This window comes from Vespa mandarinia, chromosome 1 (genome assembly GCF_050613455.1).
Source record: "Vespa mandarinia isolate Hongniang chromosome 1, ASM5061345v1, whole genome shotgun sequence".
In the NCBI taxonomy this organism is placed as follows: domain Eukaryota; kingdom Metazoa; phylum Arthropoda; class Insecta; order Hymenoptera; family Vespidae; genus Vespa; species Vespa mandarinia.
Window position 1 is genome coordinate 8264053 of NC_140810.1, and position 20551 is coordinate 8284603.

General features: G+C 28.8%; 1 protein-coding gene across 6 annotated transcripts in view; it reads left to right on the forward strand.

Annotated features, from left to right (window-relative positions):
- Calx (sodium/calcium exchanger 3) overlaps positions 1–14174 on the forward strand; it is a 79733-nt gene extending 65559 nt beyond the window's left edge. For 3 of the 6 annotated variants that reach the window (XM_085655525.1, XM_085655531.1, XM_085655535.1), the window contains exons 7-9: positions 3263–3434; positions 5857–6168; positions 7057–7198. In XM_085655525.1, coding sequence (XP_085511651.1) covers positions 3263–3434; positions 5857–6061 — 377 coding nt within the window. In that variant the 3' untranslated portion in view covers positions 6062–6168; positions 7057–7198. Of the gene's footprint in view, positions 1–3262; positions 3435–5856; positions 6169–7056 lie in introns of all 6 variants that reach the window. The other 3 variants (XM_085655520.1, XM_085655521.1, XM_085655527.1) reach the window with 2 other exon arrangements.
- Positions 14175–20551: the final 6377 nt, after the last annotated feature.

Sequence of the window (20551 nt, forward strand, 5' to 3'; positions counted from 1 at the left end):
CACATATTGGCCTATTCTTCTTCATGAATCATATATAACTGACGTCAAATCTTTACCTCGACCAAAAAATACGTACTTAAGACTGTTAAGTTCTCATTCAGTGGCAAGTCGAAAACTGTATTAAATGAAAGTGCAAGAAGAAAGTAATGAATATTTACAGAGGACGCTTTCGAAACTTTGATAATTTCAAGTCGTGATTGTCGTCGACTCCATTCGCAATAGAAGTTAGATCCGGACTTACGAAGAAATGAGCAAAGATTTGACTATCTTTTAACTTATTTTTTTTCTCCAAACGTAACGACATCTTTGATTAACAATATTAAAACGATTACAAAAAAAAGTTGTCATTTATTGAATATTTCTTCTCTCTCTCTCTCTCTCCCTCTCTCTCTCTCTCTCTCTCTCTCCCTCCCTCTTTATACCTATCTCTCACAAAAGTCTACGTTCGTTGATATAAATATGAATGGAACATTACGGAAGGATGCAAGGAAGGAAGAAAATAAGCTCCGGAAAGCTTGCATCTTCGTGCATGGAACTGCTTCTAACCGGCAAGTAATCCTCGAATCGTGAATTATGGAAATTTCTTCGATAACGGCCGGCAACGAACTCTTAGACCTTTCGATATAAGTGAATCCTTGCGATTGAATTAAGCATCTAAGGTACATATATACGACATTCCATTTAAATTCGTACATTTAAATATTTTCCCTTCGATCGATTTACATGAACGAATATTATAGGACAAAAGTTTCTATTCAAAATGATTACTTTCCTCGTTCTATCGAAATTAAAGCTCGTAAAGATTATTAATTTTATTTTCTTATTATTAGTTAATAATAAGAAAAAAAATAATAATAATAATTATTATTATTACGTGACGAGTTCAGAACTAACCAAAATGCTAACGATATTCACACATAAGGGATTGTATGTATGTATATATGTTAAAAAAACGTGTAATTTATTTTATTGCATTCTGTAGATAATCATTGAAGAGAAGATATTCAGGAGTTAAGAGCAAACTTTTTAGTATAGTTAGATCGGAAGTCGAAATGTCTCTTCTTTGTCGGCTTTTAGGAGATATCTATAGTCCGTGGAAGAAAGGAAGAGAGTGAGAGAAAAGCCCTGTACCGAACAGAGAAAGCGCATAGGAATAAAGCTGTTTTATGGTGTAGCGGAGATATCCAAGATTTAACAATCTTACACTAATTTATACAGTCGTTACAATAATAATAATAATGATAATAATAATAACGATAATAATAATGATAATGGTAATAGTAGTTGAAAACTATTATAAGATGATGTAGAATAGTACCTGACATAATAATTATAATAATGATAAGAAAAAAAGAAAGAAAAAAAGGAAGAAGAAATTAATTAACAAATAAGAATTTTCTTATTATTGATTTATAATTAATTTATTTCTTGTCATAAGCTAACGCATTGTGATAACAAAAAACTGTATATATATATATATCTTTTAATCATTAAAGAAAGAAGATAACTATTTAGATATATGACTTTAAATGGGACACTTTGTATAAAGTTATAAACTAAAGGAAAATTGATTTTTTCTTAAAATGAAAAACAAAAATACGTATAAATGAGAATAAAATTTAGTTCTTTATCGATTTCACGTACATCGATCGCAAGTTATTAATTCAGTGACGTTAGTTCATTAGAAAAGACCAAAAAGAAGAAGAAGCAATAGGAATCTTTTTAGTGATAGAAGCATTTTCTGTTTTTCTTTCTTTTTCTTTTTCATTAGACTTTAAATCGACCTTTAGTACTTTTGACAGATCACAACTACCTTAACCAAGTAATGATGTATTGAAGTGGATATAATGATACATCGACTGGACTGAATAATGGAAATCATTTCAAAATTACAATTAATATATTCTCTTACACTAATATATTAATATTGAATAAAACAAATTAGTGAAGTAAAACAAAGTAAATAGTAAATGAAAAATAAAAATATATTAATCTCAATAGTATATTTTTATATATCAATTAAAAATATAACATTACATGAATATAAAATAAACATTAAATAAAATAAATTACTAGTAAATGAAAAAAGAATTATTAGTAAAACAAACTATTAATGAATAAAATAAAAAAATATGTATCTTAATATATTGTATTGTTATACCAATGAAAAAGTATATTAACTGTAAGAAATATGAAACATTGACTAGAAGGAAGATTCTACAAAATATATTTACGATACAATTTTAATGATGTAGTCGAGTGATCGCATTAATTAATCTGTTATTCATTTCTAATAATAAAATGATTTTCAACAAATGTGTGAATATCGTTAATATATAATAATAATCCTCTTTATATGGTAGAAAATATATGGAAAGGATATCCCAAATAAATTTGAAAATCTACGAAACATCATTAATGTATGTATCTTGTTGTACTATCAACAAATGTCCACGATCGTAAGATCAAACGTACATTGTTTGCGCACGTTGACTCTCATCTACGGTGCGAAACTGTCATCTCACTAATCCTACTAGCCGCTAAACATTTGACAAACATTTGTCCTCTGTATACCTTCCCTCGATGTTTACGTTATCGCATGCTAACCGATTTGACTGTAACAAAACATACATTCGTGAAATTTCATTTTCAAAGGTGCGAACGATAAATTCTTAGACTACACTAAATTGTTGAGATATCGGAACAAAGTCAACAGAAAATAAGTGACAACAGATTCGAAAAAGAAAACATGATTAAAATAAAAATTATTTTATCGATTTTTCGCGTAACACACTTCTTTATATTTGTAACACTGTAACCCCTGTCAGTATGTAACCATATATACAATAACGACCGTATCTATAGAACGTAACTTACCAGTATGCAATTTTACGTAGAGTAACGAACGTATCTATAGATCGTAGCCTGGCAGTATGCAAACCTATATACAGTAACGATCGTTTGTATAGATCGTTGCCTATATTCAAGCGCAATACCGACTTATCTTTAATAGTTAGTTAGCTTAATACTAGCATTACGATTGGATATTTCGATAAACGACACGAAGCTACTTTAAAATGATTAAAGCTTAAAATAAAATATGATTTAATGAGTACCAAACACGAGCTAAATTCTTGCAACATGGATTTCTTTTGTGGATTAGTTTTACGTTAGATTTCTTCTAAATGGAACAACGAAAATACATGATTTTTCGATCGTACGGCAAATAAGAGAGACTGAGATTCTGACGAATTTATTTCAGACACGTTCGCGAGCAAGGTGGCTGCCTGCCAGGACAAGTACGCCGATGCGAGCGTTGGAAACGTGACCGGAAGTAACGCGGTAAATGTCTTCCTGGGAATCGGTATAGCGTGGAGCATCGCAGCCATTTACCATGCCTGCCACGGTGACCAATTCGTTGTGGAGCCCGGCAAGTCAGTATTGAAAATGTATTTTACTAATATTCAGTGTACGATTAACGTTTGATCTTTCGAGGTTCTTATCATCCTTTAAAAAAAAAAAAAAAACGAAAAAATCTCACAATAGAGACGTGCAAATTTTGTTCCATAGAACCAAATTAATTCATATCCTTTCTTTTTTTTTCTTTAAACTTTTTTAGCTGATTTTCACTTGCATTCTATCTGGCATTCCTCCTCGCATTTATTATATCGTCGCACTTATGACGTTACTTTTTCATTTACAAATGTAGAATTTGTTATATGTTTCATTCGCCCAACAATGTTGAAAAAGTATGTTATACTCGAGTTAAATGTAGACAAATCGAACAGCAATAGCAAGAAAATTATTTCTCTTTTAATGTAAAATTCGCACGTCTCTGATCTCAAAATAATAATGGTAAAATAAGTATTATTTCCAATATGGGAGCTAATTTCGTTATCCATTACTTTAACCAATTCATCGAACGCATCTAAGTACTAATATCATCATCACCACCCGCAATCCACCCTTTCCTATCATGCGTGATTGCATGCGTGACTGCGTGCATCCAATAATCAAGTGCGAGTCGTAATAAGAAAATCGGATAAGGAGTAAAAGAAGTAGATAAAAAAGTATAACGTTAAACGAACTTAAATAGTACCGAGTATAGCCTCGATGATTATATCTTCTATATCATTTTCTATTTGCAATATTTTCTTTTAACTTGCTTATATGTGTTAAACGAAAATTTATAGCAAAAATTGAGCCAACATTTTGCACACAATATACGAAGGATCAAAAAGGAAACATCGATGTTAAAAGGAGACCTTTCTATTTAACCTTTATCAAAACCCAATTTAACCTTCACGACATTTACCGACAACACGCGCTTCTCCTAAAAGAAGAAAAAAGAACAAAAAAAAACAAGAAAGTGAAAAAATATATATATAAAGAAAATATAAAAACATTTTCTTGATCACAACAGATACAGTTATTGTTCGAATAAGAGAAAAAAAACAGTTAGAAACGAAATTTTAGATTGCGATAATCGAAACCCCAAACATCCTTCTCATCTCCCTCGATTACGCCATTCCGTTCGATCTATAAACATGACTCCCTCCTTTCTTAAAGCAAACATCTTTTTCCTCCCACTGATGGGATGAAATTTCAGGATACACGAAAATAAGATAGAGATATCATAAAAGATGGTAATAGATGAAGATCGAGATCCAACGGTATTTCCTTTTTTAAATCAAAGATTGTACTCTTTGATATCAAACTTAAACATTTTTTCTTTATTACATTCTATCTTTCTTATTGCTCTATAAGATGAGAAACATTTTATTTCTTGCGAAAAAAAAATAAAATCATTTCCCCCTCTAATTATCCTCATCATGCTGATAAATTCTTTTTGATAAGTTTAAAAAACTTTCGTTGATATATAAAAGATTTAATAAATATATAAATAAATATATATATATATATGTATATATACATATATATATATATATATATATATCTATATATTACGAAAGGAATATACCGCGCATACATAATATTTATGCAAATTTCGTGACAAAGAGGAACGCCAGAAGGATATGTTTATGGTTATTAGCCTATCCTATATACATCATACATAATTTGAATTATGCTCATAGAAGCTGCATCGAAACAAACCATACTGATGGTCCTATGCTAGAATGTAAACACAGATGGCACCATAATGACTGAAATCATTTTCACGAGTGTATATATCGACGATAGTTTGCATTTAAGTAAATGAAAGCTAATACGAAAACAAATAACAATAACGAATTCATTTTGATTAATTATCAGTAATACATATACATATATACATATATATATATATATATATATATGTATTACTGATAATGTATATATGTATATATATATATTTTTATTTATTTATTTATATATATATATATATATATATATATATATATATATATATATATATACATATACGGTCAAATGAACACATGCAAGAAAATAGGCGATTTAATAAATACATTATTTTATATTTAAAGTCATATCGTCGGAAAAACGATAAAACAGTGTTACTAACAGTAATATTATCAGCGATATTAAATTTGGGTATCTTAAAAGATGACGTTCAATAGAAATCATTCGTTTATCTTAATGATCTAATAATCGACAAATATCTCTTTTTTCTGTCGTTCATTTAAATGGTTCGTATATAAAACGTAATAAAAATTTAATTAATTATAGTAAAATTTCTTTTTAAAATCGAAACATGAACGAACGAATGAACGAACAAACACAAAAACAAATAAATAAATAAATTTATATACAAATGAAGACAAAAAATAAAATGATAAAGAAAGAAAAGAAGGAGCGAAAGAAAAAATGTGGAAAAAATCTTTTTCTTGGCGTTAGCTTGGCCTTCTCCGTAACGTTGTTCTGTACGGAAGCCTGCTTGGTGATCCTGGTGTTGCTGTTAAGACGGACGAAGAGCATTGGCGGCGAGCTCGGTGGGCCTTTTGTACCGAAACTCTTAACGTCCGCCTTTCTCTTTTCCCTATGGCTCTTCTACCTCATCATGTCCACCCTCGAGGCCTATGGCATAATCCAAGGCTTCTAAATCGCCATCGCTATGTGCGATGCCAAACGTTGGCCTACCGAAGCTACGTTTATATTCGATTCTTGCATTCGTCCGCCAAGACGTGCGCTCAAGAAAACATTCTATTGGTAAGTATAGGATACAGGATCAGATTTATATATATATATATATATATATATATATATATATATACATGTGTGTGTGTAAGAGAATATTTATTTTTAATCGTGATTCAAATGCATGTGCTTGCACAATTTATAATATTCTCGTGTTTATTGTATTAACATTGTTCATTAAAATTATTTCGTTAGTTATCGAATATTTTTTGTAAAAAATCACGCAAGATTAACACTGTACGTCCTTAGGAATACATATTAATGTTTATCGTAGTATTATTTTAAATTAAAATTTTTTAGTAAATCTCATAATATAATTTTTCCATCTTAATAGTTATTTAAAGATTTCTATCAAAAGCATGCATTACAGAATTAACGCTGTTATGTATTTGCGAAGATAAAATATATTTATATACATTGCGTTCAATTTAACGTTTCATTCAATTTCGAAATGTCATTTTTTTCATCTTAATTTTTAAATTTTCTACATTTAAATATTTCTACAAAAATTATGCATCAAAGGATTAACACGTTTAACACGTTGACTTTACATAAATTAATAAATTCACCTATACTTTATATAAGTAAAATAAAATATACACGGATAATTAAATATCGTATATTTTAAAAATTAGACTTAACTTTTATTAGAAAGTGTATTTTAATATTCTATTGTTAATATTCTAAGTATCACCAAAAAAGATAATCTTAAAAACATTTTTGAAATAAAGTCTGTAAAATTGAACGTTTACAATATAGCTCTTCTCTCTCAACGCATTAAATTTACGAAACAATTCATAATTGTTTCGTTGATTAAAAACATAAAAAAAAATAGAAAGATAAAATAAAAAAAGAAATAAATAAAACAATAGAATAACTCGTCGTTATTTTATTTTCCAGGACAGGAGGAAGTGAAATCAAACGAACGAACGAACGAACGAACGAACGAATGGACGGACGGACGAAAGAAAGAAAGAAAGAAAGAACGAAACACTCCTGGCGAGAGTGCGTCGAAAAGGAAGGATGTTCACCCCCTCTTGATCCCTGGAATAAAATGAACAACGAACGTGATTGCGTGAAGTATAAATGCGTGCATACGTGTGCGTACGTGTGCTTAGGATACGTGAGAGAGCGTGAGTATATATGATTGTTGCAAATAGACAAAAGAAGGATAATAAAGAAGAAAGAAAGACGAAAAAAAAGAAAGAAAGAAAGAAAAAATAGAAGGATAGAAGAAAGAAGAAGAAGAGGAAATATGAAAGAAGAAGAAGAAGATAAGGGATAATCGTGCAAGAGTAATGGCATGTAAGAAAATATTAGAGGAAACAAAAAAGTGTATGTCTGTGTGAGTATCAAAGCGAGTTTGCCTTAAATTAAAAATTAAAAGGAATGAAAGATTAAATGACGTAATTCTAGTCAAGGTTCGACCTTTATCCTTTATCAGAATGGTTGGACGAATTTATGTGTATCGAAGTTATAAGGGGAAAAAAATATAAGAATAATAAGAGGAAGAGGAGAAGGAGGACGAAGAAGAAGCAAAAAGAATAAAATAAGAAGATAAATATAAATATATACATATATATATATAGGTACATAGCGTACTTATTTCATTCTTTGAAAAAGATACAAGTTTCTAGAATATTTTAGTAGATGATCGTATATTGACATTTTTTGTTGCTAGAGAAACGATAATCGCTAATTTTATATAACGCGTACATTATTGATACGTCACAATTGACATAAACAATCGAATTCATTCATCGACGTTCGACGATGACAATGTCACGTTTCGCAGCGATTTAACAAGAAAAAAAAGAAAAAGAAAAAGAAAAAAAAGGAAACATTTTTTATCGGATCGATTTTGAACATTATTTAGTTTGCATCCAAGTTCGATTAAAATCAAAGAAAGAAAAAAAAAGCAAAAAAGAAAAAAGCAATGGTAGATGGTCGACGAAAGGTTTTACAAAAACTTTTTTTCAATTGACTTCTCCTTTTCTATCCTTCTTTGTTTTCAACTTGTTTTTTTTCCTCCGTTCTATTTTAAACAAATCTATCAACGTTTCGCAATATAAAATAACACGTTGATCCATTTCAATTTCCTCGTATAACGTTTTTCTCGGCGATTTCGAAAGATGATTTCGTTTGATTCCCTGCCTCTATATACATATACATCGCTCCTCGCGATGAACGAAAGAAAAATAAGCGTTAAACTGCGTAACACCACGTTACACAATACAAAAACACGATCTTATCTTCGAATAAGTTAGGAGGAAGTTATGAATTATTTAACGGTTATTTCAAGAATTATGATAACTTCGACGTAAACGCTAGAAAAAATATATACCTTTTTCTTTATTTACTTTTCGAGATAAACGGTAACAGCAATAACAACAACAAAAAATCTTAACGACCGATTACACTTTAATGTGATTAATAATTTAAAATCAATAGAACTACAGGGATTTATTTTGTTTGTTTGTTATAAATAGTAAACATCCGTTTGATTTGAAATATGAAATCAGTGTATTTTGTCAGCGTACAAAGTCGAGAGGAATTCTTTAAGAGTTGGTGTGAGAATTAGCTCGTAATAAACTTTATTAATGATAAGACATATTTATAATATATTATAATGAAATGAAACATATTTGTTGTTGTTATAAAGATAATTAGATAGAATTTATAATTAGACGAAAGAGATCCTAGAGGGACAACAAAATGCGGCGGCCTTTGTTCGAATGTCAAAGTTTTCGTTAATGTTCACACTGCCTTTGATCGAGGGTCGCGTTGATCTAATCCTAAATATCGTTCTGGAGATATAGAAATGGACGATCTTACGCAATGCCGATGATTCCTTAAGAACAAATAACAGTTAAAAAGACGAATAGGGAAAAAAATGATTTCTTATATAAAAGATATATTTGTTAGAATATATAGTACATGTATATGTATGTATATATATAAAATATATTACATATATTATATATATATTCTATATATATGTATATATATATATTATATATATATATATAAAACATGAACCGTAGTTTTTTGTCCTATCGATATTAATGGCCGCGCATTAACGCAAATAAAAATTGTAATCGATTACTTGCAACCGATCAATGATCGTCCTTGTCGTTATCGGTTCGAAGCCAAATAGCTGCATGAATGCTCGCGATCGTCCTAACGTTTTCGAAACATCATTTGAGTTATATTTCTTTCCACCTAATAATAATTTTTTTAGATTTCATCTCGGTATCCATTATAAAATCCGTTTTACGCTCATGCCGTTCGAAATATTGTCTGTCGTGAAGCAGCATGAAAAACGAAAAAGAGAAAAAAAATACATGAAAAAAAAGAAGAAACAAACAAAAAAAGACGATTGCGAGAAACAAGTACGATTCAAATGATAATCTAACGTTCCAATATAAAATGATCGAAAAATAAATTCGGCAATTCGATCGGTTGCGATCGATCGTACCGACGCACAAACATAAAATATCTAAAAACCGATCTGCAAGCCGACGTATGTAATTATTTAAAAGCATGTATTCTTTCACAATCTTTGGAAATCTTTCTTTCATTCTGTATTAATCATGATAAATCAATCAAAATTATTGAAAATTATAAGATATTCAAATTGTATTAACTAATAATAAAATGAAAAATAAGGCCGAAGCACACGAGAGGATTTAGTAAAATTCTACGAAAAAAAGGAAAAACAAAAAAGAGAATAAATAAAAAATGATAATTGATACATTTATCTTTTCCATTTTTTATTAAAAAATATTCGAAGATTCTCTCCAAATTGTTCCCTCAGCTTCGAATAGTAACAAAAAATGGTAAAAAATGTTCTAGTTTTTTGTCGTCCTGTCATCGAGAGAGAAAGAGAAAGAAAGAGAAAAAGAGAGAGAGAGAGATTCACGAAGAAAGCAACTGAACGCAAAAAAAAAAGGAAAGGGAAAATAAAAAAGAAAAATCGTTAAGCAAACATTTCAATCGTACTTGTTCGTCTGTCAGGCACATTAATGGGAATATGTTACATGTGCGTTTTTGTGAAAAAGTCTCACGTACTTATTTAAATTCACCGTCGCGTAGTACGACAGCCGAAAATATATGTATTTAAAGAAAATAAATATATACATGTATGTATGTATGTATATATATATGTATATATATATATGTATATATATATATTACATATAAATATACCTATATATACATATATACGTTATATACACGATGCAGATATTTTAATAAAAAGCAAAGAGATTCGAGAGTTTTAATATTATTACATGTATTAGAGGAACATATATGAAGATATGCTCAATAGCAAAGCACTAAAGTGATAAACCGTAAACGAGATCTCGATGGTTTCCGATTTCTCATCGTTCGATTGCTATATGATCAAACGCTGTAGAAATGAAAAGAAAAGAAGAAGAAAGAGATTAATGTATGAACGAGAAAATCTCTCGCGTTGGACAATATACATATAGGTCAGGAGCACACACATAGACATACACACAAACACACAAACACACGATAGTTGCTTCATACGTATGAATAATCTAACGATAAAAATAAATTTAACCGCGTTAACGCCTAAAACCACGTTATAATTTCACTAGAATCGTTCGACCATAGAAAAATCGGATGATACTTTATCATGAAATACGTTAATCTCGCGAGACTTCAACGACCTTGAATTTACAACTGGTTCGATACTAACTTCTTTAACGTAAGACACTTTTATCGTATCCCATTATCAGTCGAAGTAATAAATTATTAAACGTATCTTTCGATGAGAGAGATAATATCTATTGTCTTCTTTCTTTCCGTGGGAATGATAATAACGCGATACGAAAGAAAAAGAGAGAGAGAGAGAGAGAGAGAAAGAGAGAGGTGAAATAAGAAGAAAAAAAGAAAAGGAAACAAAAAGATCAAAAAAGAGCAGAAAATGCAACGTGTTACCTCAGCGATTGTTCGTTCACAGCATCGGCGAAAAGAATTCACGGAGACGAGCGATCTCTTCTTTTTTTTGCATTTAATATTCGAAATTTTGATCCAAAGGATCGCGCCGATATAGAGAGCCTACAGTAAATTAAATCATAAGCTACGTTCATTGCGTTGCATTTCCCGAAACGCGCCGTCCAGGATTAAAAAGAAAATAAAAGAAAAAAAAGAAGAAGTAATATTCGACGAACTTGCAAATGTCACGTCCAATCGCGCTACCGACGAAACATACTGATATTTTTTATTATCGTTGATTATAGAAAGGATTATTTAATATTTCAAATGAATTATGCTTTCGACAGTATACTCCTTTGAGTGACTTTCAACTATGTATATATATATATGTATATATGTGTATAAATATATACACATACATATACGTAAATCTTCTTCGACTATATAATGAATTACTTTTATCATCATCCGTGCCTTAATATCGTTCCCGTATAACATCGCGCTTATTGCTCTCAGAATAATTTAATTCTCAGAAACACATCGATTCTCTAGATTTCGTAATATCAAATGAAAACTAGAATATCTGATCGTCATTCGCGTGATTGGCGTGTTTAAACATATTGAGAGATGAACGAAAAAAAATTGTTTTCTCTTGACTATTAAATATAACGAAAAGGAAAGAGTTGATATCGAATTAAAAAAAAAAAAAGTAATAGAAAAAAGAGAAATAACAAGACATTTCGGACGTTTCGTGGATCGAATAGATTTTTAGCTAGTTAGTCAGTTAGTTAATTAAGATGTTCAAAGGTATAGAGCGAGATTTTCAAAATAAAAAAAAAAAAAAAACCTACCAAAATATCCTTCTATCGTATACATAACATTATAGCGATGAGATGAGTAAATAATACGTTGTAAAATAACTTTTAAGAGTAAATAGAAAAGAGGGTAAATCAACAACTAAAAAAAAAAAAAGAAAAAAGGAAAAAAAAAGAAAAGAAATACCGGAAAATAAAATGAAACTTAAAAATATGAGTCAGCCATGCAAGCGAAATCTGTTTTAAGTAAAGAGCCAAACTTTGATCTTCAACTAAATTATATATATGTATATATAAGTATATGTATACTAATATACGTATATATAAAAGTTTAAAAAACTCGATGTCCACATCGAGTAAAGTCTTCGTCGAAGAGTATAGGTATCGCATAAAAAAAAATTATTCTACGATAATATCGTCAATAACAACAAAAACAACAAAAGAAAAATATGTATATCTACGAGTCAATCGATGTCACTCACCGATCTCCCTATCGTAGTTTGACATTTTGTTAACTCGTTGAAAAGGGAACGCACGATTTTTAAATGGCCAGCCCTAATTTTTCTCTATCTTGCGTACAAGTTATTGATAACTCAATAAAGAATATAAAACAATTAATAAAATCGATCGAATTTTAGATTCGTGATGTGTTTATGTAAACGCAATTATCCGATATATCGTAATAATAATCACAAACTAATTAAACGGCGAAATCAATTTTAACATATGTACATACATAGTCAGATGCAGGAATTTAGTTACTTTTAGATGACCTTGACAATTTTTACTCAGAATATAATTCTATATGCTCTTGTCTCTTTTCATATTTTCTTCTTCACTCTCTTTCTATCTCGTTTCCCATTTTTATCTTTATTATATATACACAAACACACAGACACACACACACACACATCTATATCCTAATTCTTTTCTATCTTTTCCTTATTCCATGAAATATAATATCTGAAACTTTAACTCGTCAATTTATTAGAATTTGAGGTACTTAAAATTCTTCAAGTAGATTCAACGTTAATGAAAATAATTTTATCGGGAAGGTTAAGGTGCTTATTTATTCATATTTTTATCCCATAAAGGAGTAATATATATAAAACAAACTCCTTCGGTCGGATCCAATTTGAAAAGAAAAAAAATAAATAAATAAAAGTTAACGAATTTAAATGCAAAAGGAAAATATATTAAGTTTAACAAATATATGTACTTGACTATCTAGCCAAAAAATAATTCCTTAGAAACAATGTGTTTTTACATTCCAAGTTTATTAAACAAGCTTGCTATTAGATTTCTTTCTAGTCATTTAAATGATATACATACATATGTATATGTATATTACGTATCGAGACACATCAATAACAAAAGACTTTTAATGGAACCAATTTATTCTACTGAATTAGAACAGATTTCAAACTTATATAAGACTTCTTCGTACATTTTAAGATTTAAAATGCCAATCATTCGTTTAAGATGTTATTACATTTTGACCAATAATTGTTACTTTCGAAATTTTTGTCTATTTAAAAATAATAAATAAATAAATAAATAAACAAATAAATAGAAAACAAAAAGTAAAAAAAAAAAGAAATGAAACAAAATTAGAATCACGGAAAATATTCACACATATTTATCAAGGATATTAATGAATATACAATCACGTTACATTATTTTCTCTTTTTTCTAATCATTAAAATATAATACTTTTAATTGCGCAAATTATCTATCTACAATCAAAACAAAAATATACAATTATTTATAAATGTTTCTGCGAATAGGCCTTTACTGTGATCAAATACAGAAAATAAAACATCAACACGCACAGTTTTGAAGGAACAAAATGATATTTAGAAAAATCAACAAAATTATAGAAAGCGTACATTTTGTGTAGTTTTAGTTTTAAATAAAAATTAGATTTTTTCTATTCGGACCAAAAAAGAAAAAAAAAAAGATAACAAATACGACGTAATTAGCAGAACTTATCAAACGATGATTGATATAAAAATTATTCGATATATCCCTGTTCTCTTATCTATGATCAAAAATTCTGAAGGAAAAAAACAAAGAAAGAAAAAAAAAAGATAATTTTTTTAGTAAAGTTCGAAATCGACTTCCTTCTTGCTTATGATTGGTTATGATACGCACAAAAAAGTCCGTAAAAGAAGGAGAGTAAAAAACAGGTCATTGAAAAGATAAAATGAAACAAAACATTAAAAAAAAAAAAAGAAATAATAAAATCGAGATGGAACTTTATTCCATTGAAAAAGATTCATTTATAAATTTGCCTTAAGGTGGATACCTCTCACGAAATCGAATTTGATTCTAATCTCTCTAAAAACTAATATCTTTTAAAAGGGCTGGCCACATTTCCTAATATTGATAATATCCAATTTTTCACGAAGTTTAATGAAATAATGAAAATTCTATATTATTCTGTTTCTTTCTGTCTTCATTTCTCTTTATTCTTATCTCTTATCTACATCCTTTTATTTTCTTTTCCTACTTTTTTTTCAATTCTTTTATTATCACGCCTCTTCTTTTATTTAAATATTAATAACACACACACATACACACATATATATACATGTATACATGCAATATGGTATATGACTAAACGAATGTTCATAATCGTATATCTTTTGTTTTCTTTTGCCAGAATAAGATTAGAATTGAAAATTCTTATAAAATAGTTTCATTTGAGCAATATACATTTTCTCTATCATTATAAAACATGATAAAAATGTGGTAAAAATAATTGCAAGGAGTTATTTCTGAAATTGTAATTTTAAGATTACAATATACACATATACACAACATACACATACACACACATACGACATATAATATAAGTGAAGAATATGTATATTATATACATGATAAAACGATATGTAGTTGTACATACACTTTCATCCTATAACAGCAATTTTTCTTCTATGCGTGTTTGTTAATAGCATATTTACGCATATATATATATATATATATATATATATATATATATGTTGGTCTATATAATATATATACACAACATTGATTAATGTTGTATATACATTATATGACTATGCATGTGTAACGTTTATCAATGCTAGAAATAAAAGAGCGCGTAGATATTTTAGAAACATCTTGAATTTTTTAAAAATGTTGTAAGTATTCGAAGAGAAAAAGTAATATAAACTGTAACTATCTAAAAAAAAAAGGAATAAAAAAAGTATTCAAATAAAATGAATATCTTTTCGAAGAGAAAATATAGTAAGGAAAGAAAGTAAAAAAGATGCACGATACGGTGTATTCGTTAGAAAAGTTTGAATGTTATATAAACGATAGTTAAATACGTGTAAGATAGTAAAAATTAAAAATATAAAAAACAAAAAGAAAAAGAGAGAGAAAGAGAGATAAAAATAAAAGGCGAAATATTTAAATATTGCAAGAATCATCATCGATCCCAAGAACGAATATAATTACCTATATATAATTGTAACAAAAAAAAAACAAAAATATTCACATTGTTCTTGAATTTTTATATACTGAGTTAAATATATCAAAAATCAACTTTGACATATAAATCATTAAATACTTTTTGCGTAGCGATATAAATAACATGTATATGTATCTATAAATCGTCGCGTTATCTTTGTCTAAATATTAAAAAATAAATATAAAACTTGAGTAATTTTTTCTCTTCTGTCTTCGTTAAAAATAATTCGCTTCTCTCTCTCTCTCTCTCTCTCTCTCTCTCTCTCTCTCTCTCTCTCTCTCCCTCTCTCTATCTATCTATCTATCTATCTATCTATCTATCAATCTATCTATTTATCTATCTATCTTCTATCTATCTATCTATCTATCTCTCTCTCTCTCACATATACAGACAGACAAACACACACACATAAACATTTTCTCTCAAAAATATATCTTACATAAGAAGAAGAAGAAAAAGATGTATACCTACTTAAGATATGATGATTTATCTGCAAATTTAAGCGCGCTGTTTATTAAAACACGTCGCGTCTCTCTTTCAATATATATATTAATTCTACTTAATCTATCATTTCTTTGTAAATAGATCTTGAACTGTACTTGCGACATTTAATATAATTATCTGCCTATGAATATGTACATAAAGAAAAGGTGTCGAACGAGATCGCATAGAAAATAAAATTAACATTAAAATTCTGCTTAATTAAACTCGTATAGAACAAAGAAAATAATAATAATAATAATAATAATAATAATAATAATAATAATAATAATAATAATAATAATAATAATAATAATAATAATAATAATAATAATAATAATAATAATAATAATAATAATAATAATAATAATAATAATAATAATAATAGAGATCTATCTTGTAACAAGATAAAATATAAAACATTTAATAAAAGAGCCTCTTTACGGTGAATTCTCGGGCTTCCGTTTTCGAAAAAGAAAATTTTTATTCGATCGAACTATATCTATTATTATTAACCCTTTGGCTACGACTAAGAAGAGCTTCCGCCTATGCAATTAGCCATATTTGCGTATAAACTAAGGTTGGTATAAGAGTTATAATATTTTTCTTTCTTTCTGTTTTTTTTTAATACGCACATAAAATTGAAAATAATAAAAATTGAAAAATTTCTCACGATACATAAGTGAGTAAGTAAGTAAATAATTACTTAACACGGCTTTCGAAGCAAGAGAACAAGCGAATCCCACTATAGTGGCTCTTCGTTAAAAAATCTCACCCACAGAGGGAAGCCATTATAGTAGAAGCGCTTGCTGCTCCAGCCCCTCCCCAAAAATGAGTTAGTGAGAAGCCATTATAGTAACGCAATAGTAGCTGAAGGGTTAATCGCGTTTATCGCAAAAATAACTTAGACGTAATTACGATCGAGTCGGCGCCTTTTTTCTATCTCCATAGCTGGCTATTTCTCTAACGTTTTTAGTCGTTTCGTTAACCATTTACCTCGTAGGTCATTTAGAGACCTCGAATATTCTCGTTGTTCGATCGATTGCCGAGATCCCGTAGTAGGCGAAAAGAAAATAAAAAAGAAAATAATGATGGTATCGAATAAAAATATAACTTAAGATATTTCTCTTCGAGTAGTAATTAAGAAAAAACATGGGCAAATTGTAAAATTTCCAAATAGGCGTATAATCTAACAACTTGTAATTAGCTAGCGCACTATCTTTTTCTGTTCCTTTCTCTCCCTCTCTCTCTCTCGCTCTTTCTTTTTCTCTCTCTCTCTATCTCTCTTTCTCTCTCTCTCTCTCTTTCTCCCTTTTTCTCTTTCTCTCTCTCTTTTTCTCATAAATCGTCCATCTAGTGAATCTATTCGCTTCTCTTTCTTTCTCTATCTCTCTCCCTCTGCCTGTTTGTCCGTCTGTTTGTTTGTCTGTCTCTGTCTCTGTCTCTCTCTTTCTGTCTCTGTCTATCTCTCTCTCTCTCTGTCTATCTCTCTCTCTCTCTGTCTCTGTCTCTCTCTTTCTGTCTCTGTCTATCTCTCTCTCTCTCTCTCTCTCTCTCTCTCTCTGTATCTCTTATTCTCTTTATCTACCTATCTATCCACTTTATAATCAATACTCGATTCGTCGTAAAAAATAAAAAACAAAAAACGAAAAAAGATCATTATGATATTAAAAAGCTTGTATTCCTCTACACACATCTTCCGTTATCAATACATATAACCATGTCTGTGCGAAAAAGACAACGAATCTAGTCGACATACGTTTATTTTGAAAATTACCCATGTAAATGCAAGACTTTTGTCCGTCTTTTTGATTTAAAAATATGTTAAACGCGATGCAAATAAAACTCTCTTTTATCTTCCGTCTTATATTATGTGTATTATAATTAACTATTATACAGACGTTGTAAAAGAAGATATACTAAAAATGATCCCGTAATGTAAAACTTTTAAAAGATTAAATCATTTTACGAGTAACGATCATTATCATTATTATTATTATTATTATTATTATTATTATTATTATTATTATTATTATTATTATTATTATTATTATTATTATTATTACTATTATTATTTTTTTTATTATCATTATTATTATTATTATTATTATTATTATTATTATTATTATTATTATTATTATTATTATTATTATTATTATTATTATTATTATTGTTGTTGTTGTTGTTGTTGTTGTTGTTGTTGTTGTTGTTGTTGTTATTATCATTATTATTAACATTATCGTCGTCGTCATCGTCATCATCATCATCATCATCATCATCATCATCATCATCATCATCATCATCATCATCACCATCATTATCATCACTATCATTACCATCATCATCATTATCATTGTCATTATCATAATTATTATTATTATATATTATTATTATTATTATACATTATTATCAATCCGTCTCTGCCGCTCGCATATTTCAAATAATTTAATCTAATAAAAGTAAAAAAAATAAAAATAAAAAAAAAAAAACAAATTAGATGGAAAAAGAAAATAAAATAGCTTCGACTACATTTATCCCAAATCTCATGCGAAAGACTATGAGACGGATGCCATGTTAATTGTTGGCAAAAAGATCTTGTTAAAAGTTCTACTTGTAAAAAAGAAATAAAGAAAAAAATGAAAAACAAGTGACTTCTCGTAATGATCGATGTCCATGAAAACTTCACGCTTTCGGTATCTTCGACGACACAACTTAAAATTAAGGCAAATATTCTCTATTACGTAGTATATATATTGTATTATAATTTTATCAATCGATCGTCATTTCTCATAAAACAACGATCGAGATTATTAATTAATAGTAGGAAAAATCGAAAAATCCATAGGAACAACGAACGACGACCTAAAATGATTAAGGTCCATTATCTTATTCCTGCTATTAGGCGATGTTAAAAATCAATTATTATGTCTATCATAATTTCGATTTAAGTCGTCGATCAATTTTACGCTTCACGTTGCTAAATCATGAGAGTCACGTTTTCTCTATACTGATCGGAGATCTCAAATGTGAACGATTAATAAAGAAAAGAAACAGAAAAATAAATAAAAAAATAAAAAAAAAATAAATAAATAAATAATAATAATAAAATAATAAATCAATTGTAATTGACTCAAAAGTGCAAAATATACAAACATTTAATGTTAATTAACATCGATATCGAATTATTTTTTATTCATCCCCTAAAGTTTAAGTAAAAAGTTTTATCATGAAAAGTGTTTCTATGATGTGTTAGAAAGTGTTACGTACTATGACGAAATTTTCTCGGATAACGTGATAACGAGAAGAAAGTTCGAATGTACGGTGGTAATGGTTGAAAGTAAACTATCAAGGGGTTACGTGAATTATTAATCGAACACTAAAAATGTTTGCGCTACGTTTCATGAAACGTTAAACATTTCGACTAACATTTTTATTTAATCGTATTAAATTATTCTATCAATAAAGATAAATCATTAAAAAGTCTCTGTAAATACGAAATTCTTATCGCATGGAACTTAAGCAAAACTAAGATAAATCAATAACGAGAAGTTATGAATATTTTTATACACTTTTTATATACCTTAAAGATCGTAAACATTATCTACGTTAATGAAAAGCAACAAAAGAAAAAAAGGAAATAAAAAAAAAAGAAAATAAAAGTAAAAAGCAATAAAAATCAATACTAACGATTTTAATGAAAAGTGCAGTCACGACACGACACGTAACTAGAGCCATGATAAAAACTGAAAGAGTCAACGTCGAAACATGTCAAAACGTATATCGCAAATAATAGCATATCGATATTCGAGTAAAAAGAGCACCGCGTGATTTTTCTGAACATACGTATGTACCTACATACGCATATACGTATGTATGCATATATATATATGTATGAATGTATATCCCAGCCAACAACGATCGTTCAATAGGTGCTTTCTCATCAATACAAAATGCGAATTAACCAAAACAAAAAATTCTATGTATGAGAACGGATACAGGCAATATGAAAATTCAATAATCGTAAACAGCAGATCCTCTCATACAGATTTTTGTCGATAAGCTCTACTTAAATTATTCCAAAATCGTTGCAGAAAAAAAATAACTATCAAATAATGATGGAAAAATATGAACTTTCAAATTGATAATCCGATAGATTAGTACAAAAATTTTCGATCTATTTAAAGAAACGAAAACATTACTTAAAATAATAAATACATAACTAAAGTAATAATATATCTATCGTATACATCTCTTTAGTCTTTAACGTTTTATCGATTACATGATGGACTGAAATGATGACTCGTCTTGAATCTTATCGAATGTTTGGATATAAAATACCCACACAAAATCCTTCTACCTAAATTCTTTGAAGCATATAACCATAACTAAAATCGTAGATCTGTCAAAAAGAAACGATTGTTTGATCGTTCGACCATTCAAGGGGGAGAAGAGTGTTTACTATCATATATTTGAAAAAAAAACAGATAACGTCTGATGTTACATATATATTTTTGTTTCTCTACCTCCCTCCCTCCCTCTCTCGCTCTGTCTCTCTTTCTCTCTCTCTCTCTCTCTCTCTCTGTCTCTCTTTCTCACTCTCTCTCTCTCTCTCTCTCTTTCTCTCTCTCTCTCTCTCTCTCTCTCTCTCTCTCTC